General features: G+C 43.4%; 1 protein-coding gene across 1 annotated transcript; it reads left to right on the top strand.

Moving 5' to 3' along the window:
• Positions 1–722: 722 nt before the first annotated feature.
• QSOX2 (quiescin sulfhydryl oxidase 2) lies at positions 723–25259 on the top strand. The gene is made up of 12 exons (XM_040083595.2): positions 723–999; positions 5807–5907; positions 7097–7145; positions 8257–8365; positions 8565–8655; positions 9991–10136; positions 10664–10807; positions 12500–12629; positions 14503–14625; positions 15698–15848; positions 19286–19474; positions 21587–25259. Exons 1-12 carry the CDS (start codon positions 723–725, stop codon positions 22135–22137), a joined length of 2061 nt encoding a protein of 686 aa, XP_039939529.1. The 3' UTR covers positions 22138–25259.
• The last annotated feature ends 1631 nt before the right edge of the window (positions 25260–26890 follow it).

The raw sequence follows: 26890 nt of genomic DNA, 5'->3' as shown, positions 1-26890 counted from the left end.
CCTCTTTCTATACCAATTGTCACATGAATTTGGCCACCGAGTGATCTCACAGAAGGCCATAATGGTTAAGATTGGAAGGGACCACGGTGGGTCCAGGAGTGCAACCTCCTGGTCCAGCAGGGTTATCCCAGAGCACCTGGCACAGGATTGTGTCCCGATGGCTCTGGAGCATCTGCGGTGAGGGAGACTCCGCATCCTCTCCGGGCAACCTTCTCCTGTGCGCGGCCACTTGAGTGACGAGCGCTCTTCTAACACTTGCAGCTTGTTGGTTGCTCCCTGTTTCACGGATGGAAGCAAACATCAAATAACATCCTATTTTTAATTATATATATATGTGTGTGTATGTGTGTGTGTATGTATAAATATATGTGTATATATATATGTATATATATATATTCCGTATTTGGCCACGCTCAGGGGACACGGAGAGTCCTTGCTCCCCTTAGAGACACCGGAGAGTCCCCGCTTCCCTGAGGGACACGGACAGTCCCGTCAGGGACACGGGCAATCCCCGCTCCCCTCAGGGGACACGGGACGGCTCCCGATCCCGTCAGAGGACAGGGGACAGTCCCCTCAGGAACACGGACGACGCCGGCTCCTCGCAGGAACCCGGGACATCCCCCGCTCCCCTCGGGGCACCGCCGCTGCCCTCAGGCCGTGCCGCCATGGCCGGCGCGTTGCTATGGCGCGGCCCCGCCCCGCCCCTCTCCGCGCGTCCCAACATGGCGGCGGCGGGCGGGGGCCGGCGGGCGCTGCTCCCGTTCCCGGTGCCGCTCCCGGCGCTCTTCCCGGCGCTGCTCCTGGTGCTGCTGGTGGCCGCCGCCACGGCGCGGCTCTACCGGCCCGGGCACGACCCGCTGACCGTGCTGACGGCCGGCTCCGTGCGGCCGGCGCTGCTCAACTCCTCGGCCGCCTGGGTGGTGCAGTTCTACAGCTCGTCCTGCGGCCACTGCATCGCCTTCGCTCCCACCTGGCGAGCGCTGGCGGGGGACGTCAAAGGTGAGGCTCGGAACGGGTCACCGCAGACGGCCCCGCCGGCCCGGCCGCTGTCCCCCGGCCCTTCGCGGCCTCCCGCGGTGCCCGGAGCCGGTGCAGGGCCGCGGCGGTGCCTCGCGGTGCCCCGAGGGGCGCTGGGCTGGGGGACCGCGGGGCCTCGGGCACTGAGTCAGCTGTGGGCCGTGCCACGTGTGGCCGGGGGTTGTGTGAGCCGCGGTGCGTGGTGTGAGAGCATCACCTTCGTCCCCTGCTCTGGTGGTGCCTGGTGTGTGAGCATCACCTTCGTCTCCTGCTCTGGTGGTGCCTGGTGTGTGAGCGTCACCTTCGTCCCCTGCTCCGGTTGTGCCTGGTGTGTGAGCATCACCTTCGTCTCCTGCTCTGGTGGTGCCTGGTGTGTGAGCATCACCTTCATCCCCTGCTCTGGTTGTGCCTGGTGTGTGAGCATCACCTTCATCCCCTGCTCTGGTGGTGCCTGGTGTGTGAGCGTCACCTTCGTCTCCTGCTCTGGTGGTGCCTGGTGTGTGAGCATCACCTTCATCCCCTGCTCTGGTTGTGCCTGGTGTGTGAGCATCACCTTCGTCCCCTGCTCTGGTGGTGCTTTGGTGTGTGAGCATCACCTTCGTCCCCTGCTCCGGTTGTGCCTGGTGTGTGAGCATCACCTTCGTCCCCTGCTCCGGTTGTGCTTCAGTGTGTGAGCGTCACCTTCATCCCCTGCTCAGGTGGTTCCACACAGCCAAAATAGCACACGAGACAGAGGAAGAGGTGGATGGTGGAAGCACACCTCCAAATTCAATGTTTTGAAGGAATCCAGGGACAAAACATCACCTTGCACACACACAGCCCAGCTGTGGGTTTGCATGTAAGTGTCCCTGTATGCCTGAGATTTAGACTGAACTCTTGAAGGCACGATGTTTATCTTCTGAATGTTTTATAAACAGAGCAGCTTGTTTCAGAGGATTAACAACAAATACTGTGGTATTGGAGAGGCCGTGCACACACTTGATTTGTATCTTGCAAATTCAGTGTACTGTGGATAGGCTTGAAGGGGGAAAAGGACCACGAGAAAATAATATAAAAATCAAGCAAAGTAAGAACCAGGTTTTCAGATTTATCAATTACTGACTTTAAAAGTAATGGTGGCCTCCACATCTTTTGCTGAGGGACCTGCTTTGCTGTCTCTTAGCTTGCTCAGTTTTTTGGCAGGTGCTGAAGTGTTTTACTCTATTTGTAGATGTAAGGAAACAAACAGGCCCCTGAGGTATCGATTAAAGTTCAGTACTTCTGCTGGGGAGGAAACCTGAGATCAGATTTGTAGGAAATGTTATGCTTAATATAGCAGTGTAAAAGGCTTTTAAACTACTCTTAATTTCACATTTCACCCAGGAGACGTTTCCAGGATGAATACAGCAGTTTTAATGCACTCATGTTTTCACTTTGAGAGGGACTGAAGAGCTCTGGCTGTTCTGTGACACTCTGAAAAGCATTAACAACTCACATGAAATGTAGGTGCAGTATTCGGTGTACATTTAGATATATGGAAATGAAAACCTACCCTAAAATAGGTCCGGATGAACTCATCACACACTGAGGAATTGTGATTGATGAGCAAAAACTCAAAAGCAGAGAAACACAGAACAGTCATGGTTTTCAGAGCGCTTCAGATGCTCCTTACTTGCATGAGGGGTTTGTTTATAAACCAGTAACTTTTTTCTGTTTAATTTGCATAAGTTTATGTAACATTTCTCTGCTGCTTTAATCTGCTTGTGGCCAAAATAATGAGAGATCTTTTCCTTCTTTGAAGTAACAAGGAGGTCTTTGAGGACAGCAGTGGAGAGCATGAAGAGCAAACTGGCCAGAGCTTTGGTCAAAATAAGACAGGAATTTACACAGGATTACAGCAGTATGATACCTTTGTAACTTGTAAAGACTTCTTCAAATACATATTTTCTCATCTGCAGACATGGTAACTGCAGATGCTGTTATGCACTTGTATCACTGCAATCAGTTAAAGGCCTCTCTCTCCTTTAATCCATTGAGTTTTTATGAAAACTTTCCATTTAGAAAGTGGATTTTGAATGTTTGTGGACATTGGCACAACCAGCAAATGCTATTGGCTTCTGGTGTTACTTGTCAGCCAAGTGTTTCCATTTTCAAGTTAGATGAATGGATTTTAGGAGGCTGAGAACAATCACACTTTTCATTGGTAGCTTCATCAAAGAAACCAAACCCAAAACATTTTGCCCTCTTAATCTGTCTCAACATTTCTTTTTCAAAAATATTTACTCATCTGCTAGGGTATTAAAGGATATCCTTGAGGATGCAGATTTTACATTAGAGAACTCCTAGTTCACTGGGGTTAGGTTTGCTGATTTGGTGTCCAAGCAAAATCCAGTTAAATTGGTGCAACAGCTTTGTCCAAAAAAGGCCTGTACTAGCAGACTTAATTTTTATTTCATTTCTCGTTTGTTAAATCTTGGCAACACTACCATTGCAGATTTCACAGCAGAACATAGTCCCCCTGAAAAATAGGATCAGTGTTTGCTTCTGTGTAATTTCTGTTTTTGTTTTGATACTCCCTCTCAGAACAGGCTTTAAGCTCAGTCCGTGCTGCTACTTTACTAATCACACTTTTCATTTTATTACAGCAGCGGCCAAAGTGGCCATTAGAGTTAATTATCCTTTTTCTGTCTAAAAGGAATGTAGGAAAAGTCTATCCAGCAAAATATCCATGGGCTTGAATTATGTGTAGTAACAAACCCTGGGAAATGCCACATAGGACATGTATAAAACCTGTGAATTATGCACAGAATCAATTCACTCCTCAGGATTTGGAGTAACTGTCCAAATTTAGCAGGTTTTGTTTCAAATCCAGCAATAATGATTTCCTACAAGAAACTGTTCTTTGAACACATTTGGTGGGGGTCTGCAGTCACCACCTCATCGTTCAGGAAGCAGCCAAGTGTCAAAATAGGCAACTCTCAAGTAGCTGTGAGAGAGAGGTGCCTGTGATGAGCCTTTTGCCTCCCTGACTGAAACTTCCTGATGGAAAACACCCAGGTTTATGAAAAGGAAGTGTATTCCTTGTAATTCAAGGTCGATGCTCTGGCATTTCTCACGTGGGAGGTTTGATCCACCTGCAGGATTCCAGTTTGTCCAACACAGTCCTGTCATTCACTAGAGCTTGTTTAGCATAAACAGAGATTGTGTTGGTTAATGCATCCCTCATCTGCCTCTTTCCCATCCTTTGTGAGTCAATATTTCAAAACCACTAATGCTAATTTAAATTTAATCAGCATAAAAAACCAGCCCAGGCTACAGTGCCACAGTAACTCCAGAGTGTCGGCTTTGCACTCCAGCAACTCTGGCATCCCTTGGAAAGGAAAAGCTCCGTTTCCAGCAGCAGGAATGCTAAGCAGCACATCCCAGCTGGTGCTCTTTAACCCGAGCGTTTAGCTGGGGTGGGGTTGCTTTTTTGTGCGGGGTTATTTGCATTGTGTTCAGAGAGCTCCTATTCATGGAGCGGAGGAGGATCCAGACAGGTGGAAAAAGGAGGAGGAGTGGTGAAAGTTGAATGAAGGAGATAACCAGAAGCCAAACTTTTCTTTTGTATTTTGCATTTTATTTGATGAAACGGGCTGTTGTGTCCTTTGTGCCGCTGTGAATGGGTGCCCATCTGCTCCGGAGTGTTTGTGGGCTCTCCTGGTGCCCGCTCAGCTCTTGGCATGTTCAGCACAAACCTCTCCATCAGCTGCCCCGGCCTCCTCCAAACACAAGTAAAGGTCAAGCTAAATTTCAGAGACCAGAACTGTCCATCAGCTCTTGAACTTGATGAAGCTTTCATGCTCTTTGCCATAAAAGCAGGTTTAATTTTAGTGCTTTTGAAATTATATTGGGAATTGTGGGGGACCTTTCAAATTCTGCCCACGCCTGGTTGGATTTAACTTTGCTTTAAAAAGCAGCTGTCTAAGGATTCTCTTGGAGTGGTTCTTCCTTAAAGTGTTTGCTGCAGCAGAGCCTGGCTCAAAAAAGATAAATTCTCAGCAAAAAGAGAAGGAAAAAGCTGTAAGTTGGTTGAAAGCTTTTGTTGAAGTTATATAAGCATATTTATGGAAATCCTTGAACTCTTGTGGTTATTGCTATAAAGGAAAGTCAGAAGCACCCTGGTTAAAACTCAGGTAATTTTTGGGGTATAACTAATGTATTTCTGAACAATACTGCCAGATAAATACAGCTTTCAGCAGACACTACATGAGCTGAGGGTTGTGTGTAATTCTGAGGCCTCTCAGAAAATTGTAAGTTGGAGAAAAAGCAGCTTGTTAAAAAAGCTCTTACACCAGGTGCATCAAATTCACGGGTTTGTAATTGACAGCCGTGTGGATGAGTAACTGTTGGATGAATTTTATTCAGTTACATACATTCTGCATGCTCTATTTTGTGAGCACAGCTAATGGGAAAAGCTGAGGAATTCAGTCCAGTTCCTTGCAAGTGTTGGGTTGGCCCTGATTTCATCTTCCTGGATTCATCCCTGGAACTGCTGCATTGTGTGCTGGGATTCCTCTTGTTTAGGTGCATGGAAAACACTGATGCAGCCAAGAAAAACAGGGAGGTTTTAGTTATTTTAAAAATCAGTAGATTGTATTACACTGGGGGATGGAAATGAATGGCAAATGAGAATCGACCCAGGGCTGGATTTTTATGCCGCTGGAATCTCTCGGAGTCCTGTTGCTGGTTTCCATGGGAAGCAAGGTAATTCATCAGCTGGGATCCGTGGTCACTCCTGCTGAAAATTGAAAGATATCTTTGTTTGCAGACTGGGAATCTGCAATTAGAGTTGGAGTGCTGGACTGTGGGGAAGAAGGGAACTATGAGACGTGCAAAGAATATGGGATTCACTATTACCCAACTTTAAGGGTAAGTGGCAAGCATCCTGCCTTAGGCAAATGATGCATGTTTTATAGTAATTAAACTGTGAAACTCATTGTTCTGTAGCTGGGGTTTTGCTTTGCTTTGCTGAGAAAACTGCAGAGTTGATAGAAGAATAATTTGAGGGGCTTTTGCTGAATGCAAGAGCTGATTTGAGCAGTAATTCAATTCTGAATCAGAAAAATTCTTATTGAAAGAAGATGTCATTCTGTAAAGTATCATGTTAAAACGTGTATAAACCCCCAAGCTTCAATCAATTTATTACATAATAACCATTTGTATAAATATTTTTCAAATTCAAATGTTACAGGATTATTAATGATGTTTTTAGTTTTGTTGTGTGAAGGTAAAGGGGACACATTGAAATTGCCTCATGAAAGCAGCTGATTGCATGACCAATTAAAAAATTACCCTTGATTGATCCTTCATTATTTTTGCAATTAATTTCATAATATTTTTCATAATAAAATGCTTAAACTGCCCTTTAAAGAGGATGCCACATTAGCCAAAAATATCTGCCATTGTTAATTTTTAAATCTAACTGCAATTTTTACCTTCTCAGTCAATCTGTATTAATTACATTATTAAGTATGAGCAGAATGTGGTGGATGGAGAGGGTTAAATAAATTCTTTGTGATAGCAGGAGAGGGAACAGGAGACATTTCAGTGTAGGATTTGTGATCTTTTACTCTGATAGTAAAACCAACATTTTAATTTTCTTTTACTCTTCAAAGTTTTAGGTGTAAATTAGGATATCCTCTTTTTTAAACACCCAGTCTTTTCCATTTCATTTTTTGTAGCAGAAGGCAGCCAAGCTCCTTTAGCTCTCCTGTTTAACCACTGGAGGGAGTTGGGAAAATGTGAATAGCGTTCCAAGTACACAGACAGTTGGTAGCACTGATTTGGTGATCAGTTCATTTGTGTTTGGGTTAATGTTTGCAGTACAGGATCAATACACACCACTGAATTATGCATTCAGGTATTTTTCCTCTTGCCCTCAGGTAGGTGAGAAGCAGCTTTTTGGAGCCCATAGGCTAAGAGGGAAAACTGTCTCCTGACCAGATAAATAAAAATGTTTTGTAGTTAGAGCTGTAAAAGTAAAAACTCTTGAGAGCCATTTTTGTTCCTAAACTGGACTTTTTGTCTGATACAGTGACTTTTCTTTTCTCCCATGCAGTACTTCAAAGCATTTACAAAGCAGTTCACAACTGGAGAAAATTACCAAGGTAAGAACATTTTACTGTAAGGAATTCCCAGAGCAGTTTTCCTGTCAGCCAGGGCTGTGTCACTCAACAAGCAAAATCCCTTTGCCTGTCAATTCCTTTGGACAGGGATGGGGTGGACACTAAATAGCTCTTTAAGGATATTTCAAGTACTCTGTGAAGTGTTAATCAGAATTTTAGGCAGGCAAAACATTTCTTCAAGAGACTTAGGGATCAGATTCCTCTTTTTTTTTTTTTTTTTTAAATGGAGCTTTTAATTTTAATAAATGGCTTGTTATTTTTTTTTTTTTAATTCCTTTTTTTTTTCAGCACACTCCTCATCAGATCCAATTTGCTCAGTCCTGACTCGGGTGCCTTTTGATCCCTCAGCCACTTCCCAGGCATCCTGAGTTGAGGGAGTCTCTATTCAGATGGTGACTCCCTGAAAATAGGCTTATCCCAGGGTTTGACAGGATCACAGCTTGAGGTGGTTTGTCTGGGACAAAAGTAATGTTGTTCCTTTTTGTGGATGAACATTTAAAAGGCCAGAGGTCAGAGAAGAGACCACCTGCACCATTAACCCTTCCTGTACAAGAGAACCTTAGTTTTACCTTTTGGGCATTTGAAGTATTTTCTGCTTTTTAACGTGCTTCTTTTAAAGCAAATGAAATATTTTCTCACTTCAGTTATTTCCTCCTCATGGTTTTGTGGCCTCTCCGTTTGGTAGGAATGATGCACCTTGGCAGATTTTAATTTGTGGTTAATATCCTGCTGAAGTTGCCCACAGCAACTGCTGCAAAAATGTTCATGTTGAGAATAATCAAGCGTTGTTTGAAGAGAAAATCAGCAAGGCAGGCAGCTGGATACATTTGGGAAAGTCTTGAGGTTTTATTCATTTTGGGGTGGGATGACAGCTTTTAAATGCGATCTCACGGCAACATTAAAATGAAACCCTACAACTAAATCCTTCCTTCCTTTTCTTCAGCCAAACTGTATGCTGGGTTTTAGGCCTGAATTTAAAGCAAAAACCTGACCCAGAAAAGCATGAGAAAACCCACATGCACAGCAAACTTTCATGTGAGTCATTTTTTCCCAGTTTTCTGAAGGGTTGTGGTTTTTTGGAACCTGTTTCCAGCAGGAGCAGATCGAGAGCTGCAAACACTTCGTCAGATGATGATTGACTTCCTCCAGAACCATTCCCAGGAGGTGAAACCTCCTGCCTGCCCACCGCTGGATCCAGTGTTGTAAGTTCCTTGTTTTCAAATGTAGCTGCCCTCTGTTTACTCAGTTAATTAAATAAACTGTAGAAGATTAAAAAATAAATGAGGTTTGTTTTTTTGGTTTTTTTACTACCAATTCTGCTATGAGATTGTGAAAGGAAATCCCATGAGTAACATTGGGTGTATTGCATTCTGTGCTAAATTGCTTTTCTTTTCTTCAAAGGTCCAGTGATCTCCCGTCTCTTTTTGACCAGAGCAGCCACCACTACACAGCCATTGTGTTTGAGAGCAACAGCTCCTACGTGGGCCGAGAGGTAACGTGGGACTTGTGAGGGGCAGAGTGACTGTGGAAGGATGTGACCATAAACCAGCTGGATCTGAGCTCGTTTAGCCAAGCAGCAGCTCTCTGATTGCAGCACTAGAGCAGCTCACACATGCTTGGGGGATCAGAAAACCCAGGGGTTTTACAGGGCTGTGGTGTTCACTCACACACAGGAACTTGCTTGCAAAAGAACGTGATGTCACGTTAACTTCTTCCATTGTTACCTTAGTGGGAGGTTAATTTATCAGTTTCATTCTCAGCACAACTTTCTTTCAATCATTTGAAAGATCACAGCAACGATATTGCCAGATTACATTATTGTTTTGTTACTACTGGAGAACCATTTTTAGTACTCATTCTTCTGGCCAGCTGTTTGTAATAATCTAAATTCTCCAGTTCCCTTTCTTCACGTATAAATTTTGAGAAATTAGGATGGTAGCATAAAATTATTTACCCAGTTCAGAAACACCGAGGAAGTGGAAGTCTTTAGGTTTTGCTTCCCAATAAAATATTTAATTGGGCATCATTTCCCCACCTAATGAGCTTGCTGTTAGCTCAGACAATTGTTACTTTTCCTGCTAAAATCTAGGATAAGTGAAGGGAAAAAATTGCATAATTATCTAAGTATCATCTGTGTGGAAACATCCAGTGTCTGGAAAATGTTTCTAAATTAGATTTGATGCTGAGATGGCCCAGTGTCATGAGTGGAGGAGATTGTGCTGCCAAAAGTGGGAATCACTTTGGGATCAGGCTGCTTCCAGGCATTTGTTCTCTGGAAGCTGCTGTGGTGATGCAAGTGGGCATTACTGAAGAAATATGAAAGATATAAAGTTCTTCAGCTTTTTATCACACTCTGTTTTTATTATATCTTTAGAGGGGAAGACAGAGTCATTTGATTAACACAAAGTGGAGTCTGCTTTCAGTGTAAAAAATGTTTGCTAGTGTTATGTAGTCTTTGAGCTTTGTAGAATAGTTTAGTGAAACAGAAAATAGCGTTGTTTTCATGTTTACAACACAAGGCAAAATGGACAAACCTTCCCATACTGCTGAAGAAAAGGAGGCCATGTGTCATCACTGATGGAAGGAAGGAGGAAAAGACCAGAATAGACCAAGAAAAAGGAAGATAGGAGTAATAATTTCTAGAGAAGAGTAAATCTCCTTTAAGTGAAATTGTTTGTGTGCACAGAGCAGCCATAGCTGCCCTTCCTGCAAACAGCTTAATGATGCCCTTAAAGGATGATGCACTTCACCTGTTTCTGTGTCTTGTCCTGCAAGTTTGGATATTCCTTGAACAGTTTATAATTCATGGCTTCCTTTCATTGCCCAGGTTATCTTAGACTTGATCCAGTATGAAAACATCGTGGTGAGGAGAGCCTTGAATTTTGATAAACCTTTCCTGGAGAAAATGGGGGTCACCTCAGTCCCCTCGTGCTACCTGATACAGCCCAATGGCAGCCATGGATTAATTAACAAGTAAGTAATTGTCTGTCAGAGGGTTATGGGGAGGTTCACTTAACTTATAAAAATGTCAGGTTTTGATGTCCTGACACCTCATCAATACACTGCAATGACTGAAGTTGTGTTCTCTATATTATCAATAAAAGACCTAATACTGCTTCTACTTACCACTCTTGCCTATTTATAGCTTTAATTTATTACTGTGATACTTCTGAAAGGAAAAAAGCTTTGGAATAAAAGTGGAAAAAATAAATGAAGCACCAAAGTTCTTAAAAAAACCCATTTCTTGTGTAATGTGAAGTGACGTTCGGATAATCATTGTTTGTTCTTATTTTGAACAGAATTTCACACCCCTAATCCAAGTCATTTGTTATTCATAAATTGAAGATTATTTCTTTTCACTTTGTATCTAAACAGGCCATGCTTCACTAGGACTGTAAGACATAAACCAAAGTGAATATCTTATTTTAGAAATACAGTTATTTGCTTTGGACATTCACTTAGTCTGAGATTAAAAGTGATCTCTCTTTGTCCATTTGCAGTTTGAAGCCTCTACGGTCTTTCTTTTCTTCATATTTAAAGTCACTGCCAGGTGTAAGGAAAAAACTCCTTTTGCCACTGCAGCTGCCTGCTCCAGAAAACAAAGAGGAGAGCACAGAAATCAAGGTGTGGAAAGAGTTTGATAAGTAAGTGATGCCCTTGATTTTAAGAACTTTGGTTATTAAAAATTGCCTGCAGCTTTTTCCTGCCACGTGGGAAGCTGTGCTGTAATTTATTATAAAATCCTAGAGCGGTTCCATATTTTACTTCATTTCACTCAGTTCAGTTGTGAGCAGCTTTTCAAACAATCCACAGCTGAAATTACTGAGGTATTTTGGTTTTAGCAAGGAATGTCTGCACTGCTCTGGAAGGGACGTTTTTACCAAAAGGGTTGTGAAACATTCAGTTGCCTTGAAAATACCAAGGACTTACCACCCACTACCTGAAAAAATAAAAGCTGTAACATTTCTGTAGGAAATTCTCTGTGTGTGCAATACTGAAACAGTGCCCACTGAAAAGGGCTTGTCAAATGCAAGTGTAATAGAAAATACTAAAGTCACTGTAAAAGATGTTTATCACCCCAAATCCTCTGAGGTTTATCTTCTCCCTCTTTCCCTCTTTGAGAGAAGGATGCAAAGCCTTTGCAGAGAGATAATCCCTGAGCATCTTTAGATGGAAAAGATGTGGGACTGAGTGCTTTAATGTAATACTTATTTTCCTTTCATAGACACTGTTAGTGCCATCTTCTTTCAGTGGCTATTATAAAATACTTTATATGGAACATTCTGTTAGCAAACCAACTTAGATAAATTGAGCTGCTTTCCAGCAAGGCAAAATCTTGTTGACACGAATCTCTACTCCAAGTGTCTTCTAAATGAGATCCTTTTGGAGAACCTCCTGCATTCCTGTGGATGTCTCTATTTAAGAAACTTGAAGCAGAATTTTGCTGGTTTATTATAATTTAAGTGAGTACTTTATTAATTAAGGAGATAAATTCAGAATGAGTCTGTGGCTTAAATCAAATTATAGATGTAGTATATATGATTATAGATGATTCTGTCTTTTAATGTGTTCTTTCCTGCATGTTATTTAGGAGGTGGAAGCAGCCTTTTTTTTTTTTCAGTGATTGTTTTTTAATTCTCTTTTTTAGCAACAGTAGTGCTGCTGAAGTCTTACAAGAAGTGTTAACTGTGACATTCTGTTTGTTCAGTTGCATTGCTCTGTCTCACACTGCCTGAAAAGCGCTGAAAGCTGGGGCTGTGTGCCTGATGCATTTGTACTTTGTAAAGCGGGTTTAGTTATGAAGATATTTGGTTGTGAGAAGGAACTTGGAAAATGTTTCTTTTGCTTTATATGGTTTACTTGTACCTGTCAGAACCCTTGCCTTAAGAGCTGCTGTGTTTTAACTCGGAGGGGAAGGAGCTGCCGTAAAACTGCTGCGTTTGGGAGAGGATTTCTAATTCAGTCCTTTCCAACACCGACGTTTTCAGTCTTGTTTGCACCCCTGCCCTGTTGTTCAGAGCATGTCCTGATCCTGTTTGTGGTCAGCCCAGCAGAGAAGCTGTAATTTCCCTACCCCAGGGCTGTAATTTCATTACAAGGTAAAGCTGGCTGGGAGGCAGAAAGCTCACTCAGACATAAAAAGAACTTTCTCCTGTGTGGTTGTGCCTCAGATGCCCAAACTCTGCCTCAGACCGAGCAGTCCCTGCTGGGCAGGACTCTGCAATCCCTGGGGGGGCTTTAATGCCCCCTCCTCTCATCAATTTTACCTCTGTGAGTGGTGAGGAAAGGAGTGGCAGGAGGCTGCCAGAGCATCCCGGGATTGATGTGTGTTCCAGGTCCAGGCTCTACATGGCCGACCTTGAGTCGGGATTGCATTTCCTGCTCCGGGTGGAGCTGGCCACGCACAGGGCGCTCGAGGGAGCCGAGCTAAAAACCTTCAAGGACTTTGTCACCGTCTCTGCCAAGGTAGGCGCTTCTGGCCTTTGATTATTTGTGAAGATAAAGCGACTCCCACCAGGAAATTTATCATGGGACGTAAGTCTCTCAAAATGTCTTGCGCGGTGTTTAAGTTGTCTGCGTCCTCGGTGGCTTAAAAAAGAGTTTGGTGGGTTTCTTTAAAGGCTATTTTTGAGGCGTTGTTTGCTGTTCTGACATACTTACAGGGTTAAAATGCAATTTAATTTCACCTTAGGGGGCTCAAAATTAAATAAAGCTTAAGTAGTCTGCAACATATTGAACGAACAGGGTAAATATAGTCCATTTATCAGATTTTCAGGATAAGTAGCTATTGTAACTCAGTGGGATTAAACCAACCTTTGTTTTTTGTTCTTGACTTTTGGATTTCATTAATGCAAACTTGGCAAATGTTGTTCTATTTACAGACGTTGGTAGCTTCTGTCTGAATTTTGAATATAACTGAGGTACTGATTTTAATTAAATAGGTATTTAAAAATAACTGAGCTATTGAATATAATTAAGTATTTAAAGATTAAAAATGTTTACGTGTTACATTTGCATGAAAAGAAAATATATGTAATATAATATGATATGACTTGAAAAAAAATTAAAATAATTTTGCTTTATAATGCCAGCTTCCTGAAATGACCAATACATCTATTTTTACTCACTGTGTAGCTAACACTATGTTTTATTTTTAAAAAGTGAATCAATAACTCTCAAGGGAATAACAAGGCCTGTATGAACCATTTCCAAATATCTGGGTTTATCTGAAAATCAGACAGAGACAGTTCCTTCCCCAGCCAGCTCCCCCCTGCAGCCATCAGAGGTCAGAAATCTCCGGCTGGCCTCATTTCTTTAAGAAAGTGTGGTGGTAATCTTTCCATCATATTATCCCCGAAACCTCCTCAGTTCTTCCCTATGGCTCCTGGCCAGCTGATGCCATCGGATTCCCTGCTGTCGGTGATAAATGGGGAATGTTCTCTGTCAGGTGCCTGCTCATCTCCACCTGCCCTGTCCCACCAGGGGTTGCTGTCCTTTATTTGCAATTTTTTGTCATGTAACACTTCCCTCGCTGCTCTCATTCGTATTTCCAGGTGTTTCTGTTGAGAAATGTTCAACATTCTTCTCCTGTTTATAGTGATGGTCAATCCAAAGGCACAGAGGTCTCTGGTTCCCTCCTTAGGGAATTGTTGTGACTGAAATCTTGCTCCCTCTGGAAGGGTCCTAAGGAACGGCAGATACTTGATTTAATTCTGTAATAATTCCAACCCTCATTAAAGCAAAATACCATTTCTGCTGTAAAATAATGGCCTGGCCCCTGGTTTACAGTTCCTCACACTCATCTGCCAGGCTGGGGTTCCTGTAAGTTCTGAGTTGAGGACGTCCCTGATTCCAGATCGCTTTGGAAATCACTGTTACACGTGAAAAGGAAAATGTTCTTCTGGATAACAGCTCCTAAACTTACAGAAATCTGACTATAAAGAGCTATTTTTTTGTGGTTGATCTTCCAAAAATGAGAAGGATTTCAGCCTCTCTGTTTCACTGAGGTGTTTTACTCTGTTTTGAGCAACATTCTGAACTGAATTATCTCAATGTGTAATCCTAGATAATGTCAAGTTGTTCTGTAGCATTCCTGCCTGCTTCATTTTTAACATTTTGCACAAAAAAACCTGTTGAATTTTGTGAGCAAAAGCTGGTGTGAGATGGCTTTTTACTGAAAGCAGAACAAGTAATTAATTTGCTCATCAGAAAACAAAAAGAAGCATTTTACAGACGGCAAAAACATCTGGATAAAGCCAAAAGCGTCTCACTGCTAATGAGATTTGTGCTTGAGAATGTTTTCTTCATTGCTTTTTTTTATTATTATTATTTTTCTCAGCTTTTTCCTGGCCGTCAGCCTGTGGTGAAGTTGTTAGAGACCTTGCAGGAGTGGCTGGTGAGCCTTCCATTAGACAAAATCCCTTACGATGCTATCCTGGATCTGGTCAACAACAAAATGCGGGTAAGCTGTTCCCAGTTCCAGCGTAAAACAGGGCATTAGGAAAGGATAAGATTCCATATCCATCTAAGACATCACTTACTGCTGCTCCCCCCAGCCATAATGGAGTTATAAGAAGGTTAAAATGAAAATAAAGTGAAATCATTAGCAGAAAAAAATAACAACCCACATCCCCACGAAGAAATTGAAATGAGAGAATTGAAACACGCAGTCCTGGCTGGGTTTTATAATGAGCGAGCAATACTTGTTCCCTAAAGTCATCCCCAGGGATGCAAGATTCCCAGAGGAGACTTCTGGCTTTGCTGTGCCTGCTATCAGCAGGATTCTCTTGAAGGTCAGAGTTTAAGTGATGGGAAATTTACCCACTGAAATGTGCATTATTCCTGAAGAGTTTCCCCAAATGCTCTCTAATTTCCCTGCTGGAATCCCATCCCACTTTGGCAAAGCCCTGTGATAGGGTTGTTTTTGCACAGAACTTAACAATTTCTTCCCTCTTTCTGTCTGAAATTTGGAAACCTCCTATGTCTTTTAGGATGGAGAGAGTAGTCTCAGAAAAGAAAACCTTGCACTGGATTTCAAGTGCAGTGAATAAGGAGTGGGTTTGTTCTAAATAATACTGAATTTTACAGCCAGTTAAGGCTTTGCACTGTAAATCATGTACACCTTGTGGAATAATAGGGAGTTTTGAATGTGCCCAGCGAAGCTGGAGCTCTGTCAGTGTACAGGAATATTTTTGTGTTTTGTGTTCTTAAAAAAAAAAAAAAATCACCACAGGTTAAACTACTCTGTGTGTTCTGTCAGACTGATTTGAGTAGGTTTGATATCAATGACTGAACAATTTGTATCTTGCCCAAAAGGGATGAGTTTTATGATGATGTTTCAGAGTATCTGAGACACGAGGATTTTTTTGTTTGCCTGGAGCACGAATTCATTAACAACAAGTACAGAAAGTAATTTATTATTCTTTACCCTGCATCACCTCAATTCCCTGTGGGATCAACTGTGCTGCCACACTCAGTGGTACTTTTAGACCTCACAGCAGCACATACCTTAAATACATCTCGTTTTTTTGCAGATTTCTGGGATATTTCTCCCCAGGAAAATCCAGTGGGTTGGCTGCCAGGGCAGCAGACCAGAGCTGAGGGGCTACAGCTGCTCCCTCTGGAAGCTGTTCCATACCCTCACTGTTCAGGCTGCCCTGAGACCAAAAGCTTTGATAAACACAGGTGAGCAGCCAGTTTTTCTTTTTTTGGTTTGTAAATCCACAAGGAATCCGTTTGTGGAGGAGAGTGGCTGCAGGGCTGCACCAGCAGGGGTCAGAGCTTGGCTGCAGCAGGAAGGTTTGAAAATGGGCTACATGAAGTGTGTGGCCCTAAAGCTGAAAGTAATAAAGCAGAAAAAGAAAAAATAAAAATTCAAACAAAGAAATTTTGAGCTCCCTGAAAAGAGATGAAAATGCTTCAGGTTACCTGGGAATGAAATTTGAGGAAAATGAGGTTTAACCATACAGTTCAGTAGCTATAAAAAATATACAGCCATTAGCTGATCCTTCTGTAATTTTATTTCTTAAATACCGAATGTTTGGACTGTTTGGTTGGGGTTTTTTTCTTCAGCTGAATGTACCTGTCATTAATCCCTGCAGTGATTTACTACTTTGCCAGCACTCTGTAAAATTGCTCATTTTTAGACTTGCAGCATCTTGTGAAGCTGAGTGTTAATATTCTGGTGATGATTCCTGTTTAAAAAACATGCCGGTTATAAAATCTGATTTCCTCCCCCAATGAAAATAGAATCACTAATGCTAAAATTTTGTTATTATTCTTGCTAGAACAGTGCTTTGTTTGGTTACAGTTCTGTTTAGTTTTCATTTAAAGCCTTTTAAATGTCTGTTCCAAGGAATATGAGAATTCTGCGTGGACATCATAAAACTCATAAATTTTCGATTTACCAGTTGTTGATTGTATGTTAAAAAGGATTTTATTGTTTCACATTATAGATCCATATGTTTGTCCAGCATTATTTGCAGTCAGAGTGAAAACCCTTCAAATCTGAATAATTCTCCTGCAGAACAGGCATTTTTTGATGGCAAATCACTCTGCTGTTGATTTTTGTTGCTCTCTTTGTTTTGTTTGTTGCTCATGGTGCAATAGATTGAATTTCTTCAATTTAGCGCATTCACTGCCCAGCCAGCTTGAGGGGTTTGTGCTGGATGATTTTGAGCTGTTCAGCAGGACCCTGCATAACTTAAATTTCCCCATTTTAGTCCCTAAGTGTTCTGATTAAATCTAAAAAAAAAAAAAAAACAACCTTAATATTGAACCCCGCAAAACTGCACCTCAAATTTTGTGTTTCAAGCGTGAGCCTGAAGTTAAAAACACATTGCAGAACCTGAGGACTCTTTGGCACAGTTAACCCTGGCTGTAAATCGGGCCAGATATTTGATGATCACTTCTTATGGTGAAAGAATTGGGTCAGTCTGAGACTGTGGGATTATGTCTTGGGAGGTTTTCCTCTCCTTATTGCTTGTTTAAATCCCATCTACTAAAAAGCATGATGTACTCCCTAATCCTTGCCACCACAGGTAGGGTTTTATGGTTCTTGTCCACTTTAAAGATTAGGGTTACCCTGAATTGCAGTAGTTTGGGAGGAAAGAGAAAAGGAGGATTACACAATGATACATGGCAGATGTTAATAGAAGATTCATCTCGGGGGCTGATAAAAGAAAAACAAACAAAATGAGCCATTTTGCAATTGTTTTCTTTCTGAAGCAGATGTATTTTTCTTGATCGTCCCCTCTGCTCGAGGACCTGGCGCTCTGGGTGAACTCCCCGTGGCTTTCTCGATAAAATGATTTTATTGGGTTTTATTTGATACATTTTCATGCTGAAGGGGGAAATCTGAACCTGCAGTGGGAGTAGCAGGAGAGATCCAAAGGAACTCGGGACAGAGCTGCTCACACCAAGGCTGTGTAAAATCACTGTAGAAATCATTTCCTGAGCACACTAATTACAAATGTGGTTTTAGGTAACAGGATGTATTGGTGTGAATAAGACAGGCTTGTGGATTTTATAATAAATTATCAGGCACTTTTAAATCTATTGCTGAATTTGACAGATTTCCCCACAAAATGAATTTTCCAGGGTGTACCATTGCACAGGAGAACAGATGAAATTAAATTTGCGTATGAATCTCTTGTTTCTCCACAAAGAGATAATTTGCTGCTTGTGTTCGTTGTTGGATTTTTTGTCCTAAATACATTATTTCGGTATAAATGGTAAAACTGTTCTGCCTGAAATTCGTTTCAACTTCCAAAATAATTTCCCAGCCTTTATTTTAGTGCAGTAATTTAATCTGCTTTAATCTCTTAGCTCTTATTTATAAATATCTGTTCAATCACAGATATTGACTGGCTGAGGAGAAATCATTTGTTTTTTAGGATTTCTTTGGGACTTTAAAGACTTCTTTTTGCTGCTGTGTTTTAAGAAAATCCCGTTGTTGTTGCTAAATAAAGATGTTGATGACAGTGTTATGTATTTCCCATATCTACAGCAGATGACTGCCCTGATAGCTTGAGCAGGTTTTGTTGATTTTTTTTTCCCCCCAAGAAAACAAAGCAATAGTAAATTACTCGTGGTGTTCAGCAGCAGGAGTCTGTAATTTGATCAATCTGCACCATAAAATGTGTTTAATTTGACAAGTGTGTGCTCGTGGTAACACACAGGACATTTTTAAATACATTTTGACATAATTTACTGGCTCAATTAAGCATGAATCAGGAATTCTGTGAGACAGAGATGAAACCATTAGGATTTCAACAAATTATATCAGGTTTTCAAGGCACTTAGAGATGTAAGGAGCTACTGCTGGCACAGGAGAGGCCACAAAGTCCTCAACCTGTGCAGGCCTTTTCTTCCTGCTGAATTAATTACTCTTTTGCATTATCTTTAGTGTGAGAGTGTGGCTGTTATAGAGAGAACCACGTGTTTGTGTTTATTTTAGGAGGAATTCCTGATTTATTCTCCAAAGTGTTGCTCAGCAGCTGCTCTGTGCATTCAGAGCCTGCCAAAAAAGCCGTGGAATTAATAACTCTAATGAGATTGTGGTGCTCTCTAATTCCTCAGAGTTGTGGAGCAGCCCTCACAGGCACCTTGTGCAGGACTCACCAGAGGGGTTTCACTCTTGATTTTTCCGTAGCAAAGTCACCGTAACTTCAGTGCCTGGGCATGAATAGAGAGGTGAATGCAGAATATAAACATTCATTTAGTTATTGGGCAAAGAGCCTGGAGAAAATCTCTAACACCACAGGAGTTGTGACATACAGGAAGTGTGAGTTTTGCACATTTTAAGCGTTTCACAATGTTCTCTGGTAAAAATAATAAGGTTTTCATTAGCTAAATGTGGTGTTCCCCTCAAATTTTAAGATACTCTCAAAGGAGAAATTCCTCTGCAGAGACCACTTGACTCTTATTTGATTGAGGTGTTCAGGGTAACTTTGGGCACAATTGTACAGAATGTGTTGTATGAATTGGCATAAACAGCCACTTGAAACTCCAAAAGTGATTCATTTCAGGTCAGGTGTCGCTTTTATGGAGCAACTTTCCCTTTCCTCCTCCCCCGCTTCACTTTCCTGCTGTTGGAGCTGTGCCAGTCCCTTGTCTTGTAGGTCTTGAGGACAACCCCCAGATTGTGCTGCAGGTGATGAGGAGATACATCCAGCACTTCTTTGGGTGCAAGGCTTGTGCTCAGCACTTTGAGGAGATGGCCAAAGAATCCATGGATTCCGTGAGCAGCTCGGACCAGGCTGTTCTGTGGCTCTGGGAGAAGCACAACGTGGTGAACAACAGGCTGGCAGGTGAGGGGAGAGAAACTCCTGAGACAGAGCTGGTGGAGAATAAAAAACATCCTTCTCAGGGCTGGTTTCTTTGAGATTTCACCTGTTGCTTGGGTGAGGCTCTTTCTGGAGCACAAATCAAAGGAGCAATTCAGCTGCTTAGCAGTGGGTAAAAAAATAATTACGTTTCTTTCTGTACCAGTTTGGGGTTAAACCCTGCCTTAGTTTTGTTTTGGGAAATGATGGCAATTGAACAAGAGGCTTCCTCAGGATAAAAGAACCTCAACTCTTGGCAGATCAGCAGCTGAATAAAATAAAATCACTGTATAGAGGAAATCTGTGCGCCCTCCAGCTCCCTGTGTTTTCAGGTAGACTGAAAGTGCTGTTTAAATACTGGTTGTGTTTAATCCATTCTGTTCTGGAGGTATCAAGTAACTAAAGCACTAAAGAAAATTGGTTTCTCTTTGCACTAAATCCCTGTCTGCTGTTATGGATCTGGGTAATGCAGCATTAGTTACAATTTAAATATGCCACATTGTGTTCATATTATGCTCCTGCTGCATTCCCAAGATTTAAGGAGAATTAAATGCTGTTGTGAGTACAAACAGTTTGCCTCCTTTCTTTGAGGAGAAAAGAAGTAAATAGTGAGATATTAAATAAAAACATCCCCTAATTTGAGTTCCTATAACAGGCAACTCCCGTGGACTTGGAGTTGCTAAGTGGTGGAGCAATGCACTTATTTAGAACATTAAGGTATTGGAAAACTCACATGGATATTGATTTAGGTGATGCAGCAGCCAGCTAAAATACCCTTTTAGTAAGAAGTATAAACACACTGGAATAAATAATAATGTTAAATTACGCTTCTTCAGTTTGCTAAAATTTCTCCGTGGGGCAGTGATGTATTTTCACCCTTAAAAGCTGCGTCTGTATTTGTGGTGAGAAATGATGTTTGGTCAATGAAAGCACCTGGGGGTGGGGGCCAGGAGGTGGCTGGATACGGCTCTGCCCTATTGAATTATTCCCTGTGCCTTTGGAATGCGCAGGATTTACTGCATTTCCCTCCTTGGCAGGAAACCACAAAGTACAGAGGGGTTTTCTGTTTGTAACCTTGCTGTAACTCATTTTGTTTCTGCGTTTTCTGTTGAAACAAATTGATTGCTGAATGATCTTCAGGATTAATAAAAAAGCAGATTTGCTCTCTTGCTCGTAAATATCAAGGAGACAAATATTTTTAAATGTCTTTTTAATGCCTATTTTACCCAAATTCGCGGGGAAGTTTCCTTCTTCTAAAAAGAATAAAAATCATAAAATGAGAATAAAATGCGAAATTATTATTTCTAAAATATTTCAAGTGCTAGAGTATTAATCAGGTTAATAATTTTTTTGCAAGGTGGAGATTTTTGTTAATAAAGATTATCTGTATTCATATCTTAAAATATTGGGTTTAGAGCAAAGTGTGAGACCAGCTGCAGCGTTCAGCTCAGAAACGTGGCCAGAGCTGTGAGCATCTGAAATGTTAAAATTAGATCTAATTCAAGACAATGTTACTTACTTAAAGACTTGGTTTTTAGCTGAAAATTACATCTTAAATGTGAACATGGCTTTTAAAATGCTGCAAGCGGTTTGTTCTGGTAACAGTGCAGAGCTGTGGAAAAGCAAGCTTGGGATGGGAGGGTTCACAGCACAGAAACATGGAAATATCCGAGTGTCTGGCCTTGGAGCTGCTCCTGCAAACCAGGCAGAGAACAGGGATTAAGGAGTGAAAAGAGCAGTTTGTTTTGCACCATAATTCAGGTTAACCCTGCAGGGCCCAGGCAGTTGTGTGTTCCTGCCTTCTAAAAGCAGCAATCGCAGGATTTGGGGTTGGGATTGAAATGCTGCAGCTTTTACTGTGAGAAAAGGGAAATAACTGTGATTTAGTGTTTGTATTTTGTGATGTTTTGGGTCAGAATTGGTGAGAGAACTTCCAAATTTGTGATTGTCTTTGTTTAATTCAATTATTGCGCTGTGGCTTTTTATGCCAACCTCACTGAAAGTGGAAAATGCTCCCTGGGCAGTGATAGATGCTGCAGCTTTCGCTCTTCATTCCTCCTGACTTTTTTCTGTTTACATTTTTCTCCTCCCAATCAGGTGATTTGACTGAAGATCCAAAATTCCCCAAAGTTCAGTGGCCAACTCCAGACATTTGTCCTGCATGTCACGAAGAAATCAAAGGACTGCACAGCTGGAATAAAGACCAAGTCCTACAATTCCTGAAGTCCCACTACGGCAGTGAAAATATTCTCTATAAATACACCGAGAGCCAGACTGACCCCAGTGACAGCGAGCAGGGAGACACGAGGGAGGGGAAAGACAAAAACCTGCCAAAGAACTCGGGGGGAAATGGAGAAAATAAGCTCCAGGATAAGGAAAACCCGGTAAATCCAGGCTCCAAGGCGTTAGAGAAACCGGAGGGAAATCCTGGAGCTGTCCAAGGTAGCGGCAAAAATGCAGCTGCATCCGTCAACCTCAAAGGGACCAGGCAGGCTGTGTCCTTCCTAGGGATTGGATTTTCCAACCTAGACATGAGTCTGTGTGTCATCCTCTATGTGGCATCATCCTTGTTTTTAATGATCATGTACTTTTTTTTCCGGATGAGATCCAAGCGCTGGAAAGTGAAGTATCACCGTTCCTCGGTGTAGGAGTTCTCGCTGTACGTGGCTGTTCGGTCCCAGACACGGCTTTAATATTTATGATCAGGGATTTTATATGCAGTATTCCTTGTTTTCAGAGCCCTTTCTTCCCCAGGCATTTCCCAGGTGTTCAGCTGAGCAGGTGGAGCCGGCCTTGAGATCCCCAGGCTTTGCCCGAGGCCACGTCAGTGTCCTCGCACGGGAGCGTTGCGTTTGGCAGTTAAGATTTTTCCATGACTTCCCACCAACATCCTTTACTCATTTTCAGAGTAAACATTGCATTATGCAATCCACTGTGCCTGCTGGAGAAGGAAATTGGATATTGTTTTGTGTATTTTCAAGTCAGGTGTTATTTTTCTTTTCTGTTTTTTTTTTTTTTAATTCAGCCAGAGCTGATTTCACCTTCCCCGAGTGCTGAACGGTTCCTCTGAATGGTACCTTGGCTGCTTCACTGGGAGAAGCAGGAATTCTGATTTTTTTTTTCAGAAAACAGGAGTTCTCTTCTGATTAAATCAATTCTAAACCTCTGTGACTTTCTGAAATATTATTTACATTTTTAAAGTAGGAAGCTTTCCATGTCCAAATCATTCATCCATTCTCTGGTGCATTCCAGCCCAGGATATGTGTGTGTCATCACTAGGATGAGAGTTTTGGGGCACAATTAGCAGCCTGATTCTAAATGCTTACTAATGATGGTGTTATCCAGGTGGAAACCAATCCTGATGAACTCTAGGAAAGGAAAACAATGTTTTTAGTGAAGGACAGCAAGATTTGTGTTGCCATGGCGGAGCAGATTGGAAGATCTGCAAATATTGAGTTTCTTCTCTTGAATTTCTTCATCACAAGAGAGCAATTAACGCTTTTCTTGGTGTTTCCAGCTCCCTAATGGGTGAGGCCCAGAGCTGCCCCTGTTCTGGGATGTGGCAGTTCCCTCTGCAGGTCAGTGTGGGGTCCTTGGAGCAGCAGTGAGGAGAAACCACGAAAACATTACAAAATCATCCTTGGGAGTAGGGGTTGCTGTGGTCCTGGCTGGGGGGGATAATTCACATCCTGGATAGTGAAGTTTATAATCCTATCCGATGTAATTGAGCATGTTCTAGTTATCCATTACCTAATCTTTAGTTAATCCTAATAGGTTTTGGCCTCAATGTTTTCTCATGGCAGTGAGTTCTCCAGATTAATTATGTTACATAAAAAGGCTTTTCCTATCAATTCTACATTTGCAACTTCTAATTTAATTGAATGTTTGCTGGCTCCTCTGTTACACGAGAAGGAATGAGGAGTCCCTGGCCAATTCCCTGAATTTATCCCATTGGTGTGTCCTCGTCTGATTTCCCTCTGAAGCCCCAGCATAGAAAGTTTGAAGCCTGGCCACAAAAAAAAGCGCCAAAAACTCCACAGGGTTATTTTTTCACAATCAAATATTGCCTGATCACGAAATTGAGAGTTTCTGAAGTGTCTCTGCAGCATCCAATAGGAATAACAAAATTGAGCTGCAAAGATTCACTGTCCCTTGTAGTTTAAGTTTATCAAAATAAGACTCACATAGAGGAACAATTTTCTGGGGTTGCTGTGAACGTGTCAGAGGAAGAAATCTCAGTTCCCATGACTCTGTTAGTCCGACATTCCTGCAGAGGGGCTGTGCTTGTTGAGGACCCTCAGAATTCCAGAGTTCTGGCACAAGGAGCCATCCTGGGTCTTTTCCTCTGTAGGAATTTCTGACTCCCATCCTTAGGGCAGCTGGGCTTGGATATTCAAACACCCTGTGAGCAGTGATCCAGGCCCAGCAGGGCCCTGTGGTTTGGGCTGGAATGCAGTGAGAGGTCCCAGGGCGAGGCTCATGCGCAGGAAAACCTGGAGATTCCGCACTGAGATTTGAAAATCGGGTAACTTTGGGGTGACCTGCTGTGGGCAGGAGTTCTCAGCCCCCCAGCGAGGGACACTTAGCTTTAAAAGAAAATCCAAACACCGGGAAAACCTAACCCAGCGCAGCAATGTTGGATCTGGAAAATTGGGGCAGTTAATTCCTGCTGTCAGTATTGCACGTCCTCCATTGGAATTCAGTCGTTAGGGCTGTTGTTCAGAATTCTGACAAATATATAGACCCATTTTCATAAGCTTTGACTCCTTCTGCTCATTTTCATGAAAGCAAAAGGTCTTGGAGGTTTGTAGGGATGATTTTTGCCATTAAAAAACATCAAATGTGGGTCTGGAATAAAGTTTGGGGGTTTTGCTACACATTGCTGTGACTCTGCTGCAAACACAACAAACTGAATCAATACTCGAACTTCTGCGGTTTTGTTTTTGTCTCTTCAGAGTATAAAAGTATGAAATTAATGGAATTAGGATGTTGCTTGTCTATGTTGGTGCTCCAGCTCTTGCCAGTGAACCAGCCAAGGCTTTCACTTCAATGTCCTCATCTGGGAAGGTTTTCTTGAGTTTGAGTAAATCTTGGTTTGCTTGGGTTTATTTTCTGTCTTTCTAATGACAAATTTTACCATTTTCTGTCTCTGTAACGATACAGTCTGTGCTGGGGGATGGGTGATGCTGCCAGCAAAGTGTTTCTGGTTTAAAAATTGCCTCCAAGCCGCACCTCCTGGATCTTGGAGGGTTTCTTTGTGTGGTGTTGTGTCCACAGAGATTCCTGCAATCCCACTTCCCTGTGGGAATTGTGCTGTGCTGGGGGCAATCACTTGGCCCTTTGTAATCCCTGGAGTTTTCTTTGCTCTCGGGATGTTTTCAAATAGGAAATATTGAAATAAAAGGAGTGGAATGTGCCAGGAGAGACAAAAGTCTGCAAGTGCTTAAGAAACCTGATGAAGTAATTTGTGAGAGCTCCTAATTTTCTGTTTCCAGCAGTGCATCCATCCTGCCCTTCCTGCACAGAACTGGATGGGAACGAAGGTCCCAGGTGTGATGCTGCACATGAGGTGTTGAAAATAGTGACGATACCGTTTCAGTAATTTAAATGTTCTATTTATTTGAAGTCAGTAACTTGACATTTCCAAGTGTGTTCCGGTTGGGTTGGGTTTTTACTGTCTCATTCCTCTCATGGAAGGAAAAGTGACTGTTTTGTACTAAATTGTAAATTAATGTGCTTGTTTAAAATAAACTGCAGATATTTGGGCAAAGTGGATGTGTTTGGGCTCTTTACCTGTGTTTGCAAATTGTTTTGAGCTGAACTCTGTTGTCAGGACAGCTCACGAACATGTCCATGATAAACCAGATCCAGAAGTGGTTTTTTTAAGCCCAGACTTCTCAGGAGCTGCTAAGGAATCTGAACAAGGGAAAAGAAAATAAACCAGGAAGAAGTAAATATTTGAGTGGGTTGGTTTTTATTAATGGCAGAAGCCCGAGTGAGGAAGGCCAGGAGCAGGTCTGGTGCCTGCTGCACCCTGAGCAGGAGGGACAGGAGGGTGGGCAGGGGGAGGTCAGCACAAGGTCCTGGATGTCACAGGGTGAGAGACCACGGGGCTGGCAGGTGCCACTGATGGTCCTGAGTGGGGCCCAGCCCCTGCCCTCTGTCCTGAGTGGTCATTGTCCCTGCCCTCTGTCCTGAGTGGACACGGCCCCTGCCCTCCTCCTGCCCAGCCACGGCTGCCCCACCCCTGCCCCGTGCCCAGGGGAACCGGCACCACCACACGTGGGTTCGCTTAAAGCTCTTCCTTAGAGGCTCAGACTAAAGATCCACTTAAAAACCGAGCTGGAAAGGGACCGTGTGTGTCATCAGCTGCCCCCAGAAGATGCTCATGGCCCTGGCGAGGGCCAGGTGCCCGTGCTGGTGGCACCCGCTGTCACAGCAGCCCGGTACCCGTCACACTCGGGCAGGACCTGGACCCCAACTCCCGCCTGGCGCTCCTGGGCACTTTATTTGGGGATCCCAATCCTGGTCCCCAAAGGGTGTCCCCGCATTTCCCGGCCGCACAGGGCTGAGCTGTCCCGCAGACTGGAGCCTGTCCCCGGCCGGATGAACCATCCCAGGGGACAGCGCTGACCCGGCCCCGGCCCCGCAGGACCCGAGGGTGGTTTGGCACCCCGGGGTGGGCGCCTCGGGCCCGGGGGCTCGCTGGGGGCTCCCCGGCCGCCCCCAGGAGCGGGCGAAAGTCCCGGTGCTGCCGTCGGCAGGAGCATATGTGAGTTTGGAGGCTCCCGCCCCTAAGCTGCTTTTATTAATTTGTAATCCCCCGCGAGCAGGAGGTAAAGGGATTCGGGGGATTAACGGGCTCACAGTAACAACCACAATTATCAGCTCCGGCTGCCTGGGGCAAGCGGTGCGCGCACGCACGGGGCTCTTCCCGGACAAACACGGCCCCGGCGCTCCGGTGGCTCCGCACACGCGGAAAGGCGAGCGGCCGCGGAGCAGAACGCAAGCACAGGCTCCGGGCACACGCACCCCGCACCTGTGTGCAGAGCCCCGGGGCTGCCGCACCCCAAAAACCCCGCGCAGCCCCACCCGCAGCCCCGCGTGTTCCACACACGCACAGACACACACGCACACACTCTGTCCGTGTCCGTCCCATCTTCAGTTAGAGCAATTAACATCCTTCAGGCGCGCACGCCGCTGGCCGCGGGTCAGACACCCGCTGCATCTCCGCCTTCGTTCGTTAATTAGCGGCGGGGAAGGAACCTCCCCGCTGCCCACGGGCGGCGTCGGGGAACCGACGAAACAAAACCTGGGAAAACGAAATCTGGGCGCGGGGGCTGCCGGCGGGCAGCCGGGCCCGGGCGGAGGCTCCCTCCGACAGCGGCTCCCCCGATCCCC

This window comes from Hirundo rustica, chromosome 20 (assembly GCF_015227805.2).
Source record: "Hirundo rustica isolate bHirRus1 chromosome 20, bHirRus1.pri.v3, whole genome shotgun sequence".
NCBI classification, from domain to species: domain Eukaryota; kingdom Metazoa; phylum Chordata; class Aves; order Passeriformes; family Hirundinidae; genus Hirundo; species Hirundo rustica.
This window is presented reverse-complemented; position numbering and strand designations above follow the sequence as displayed.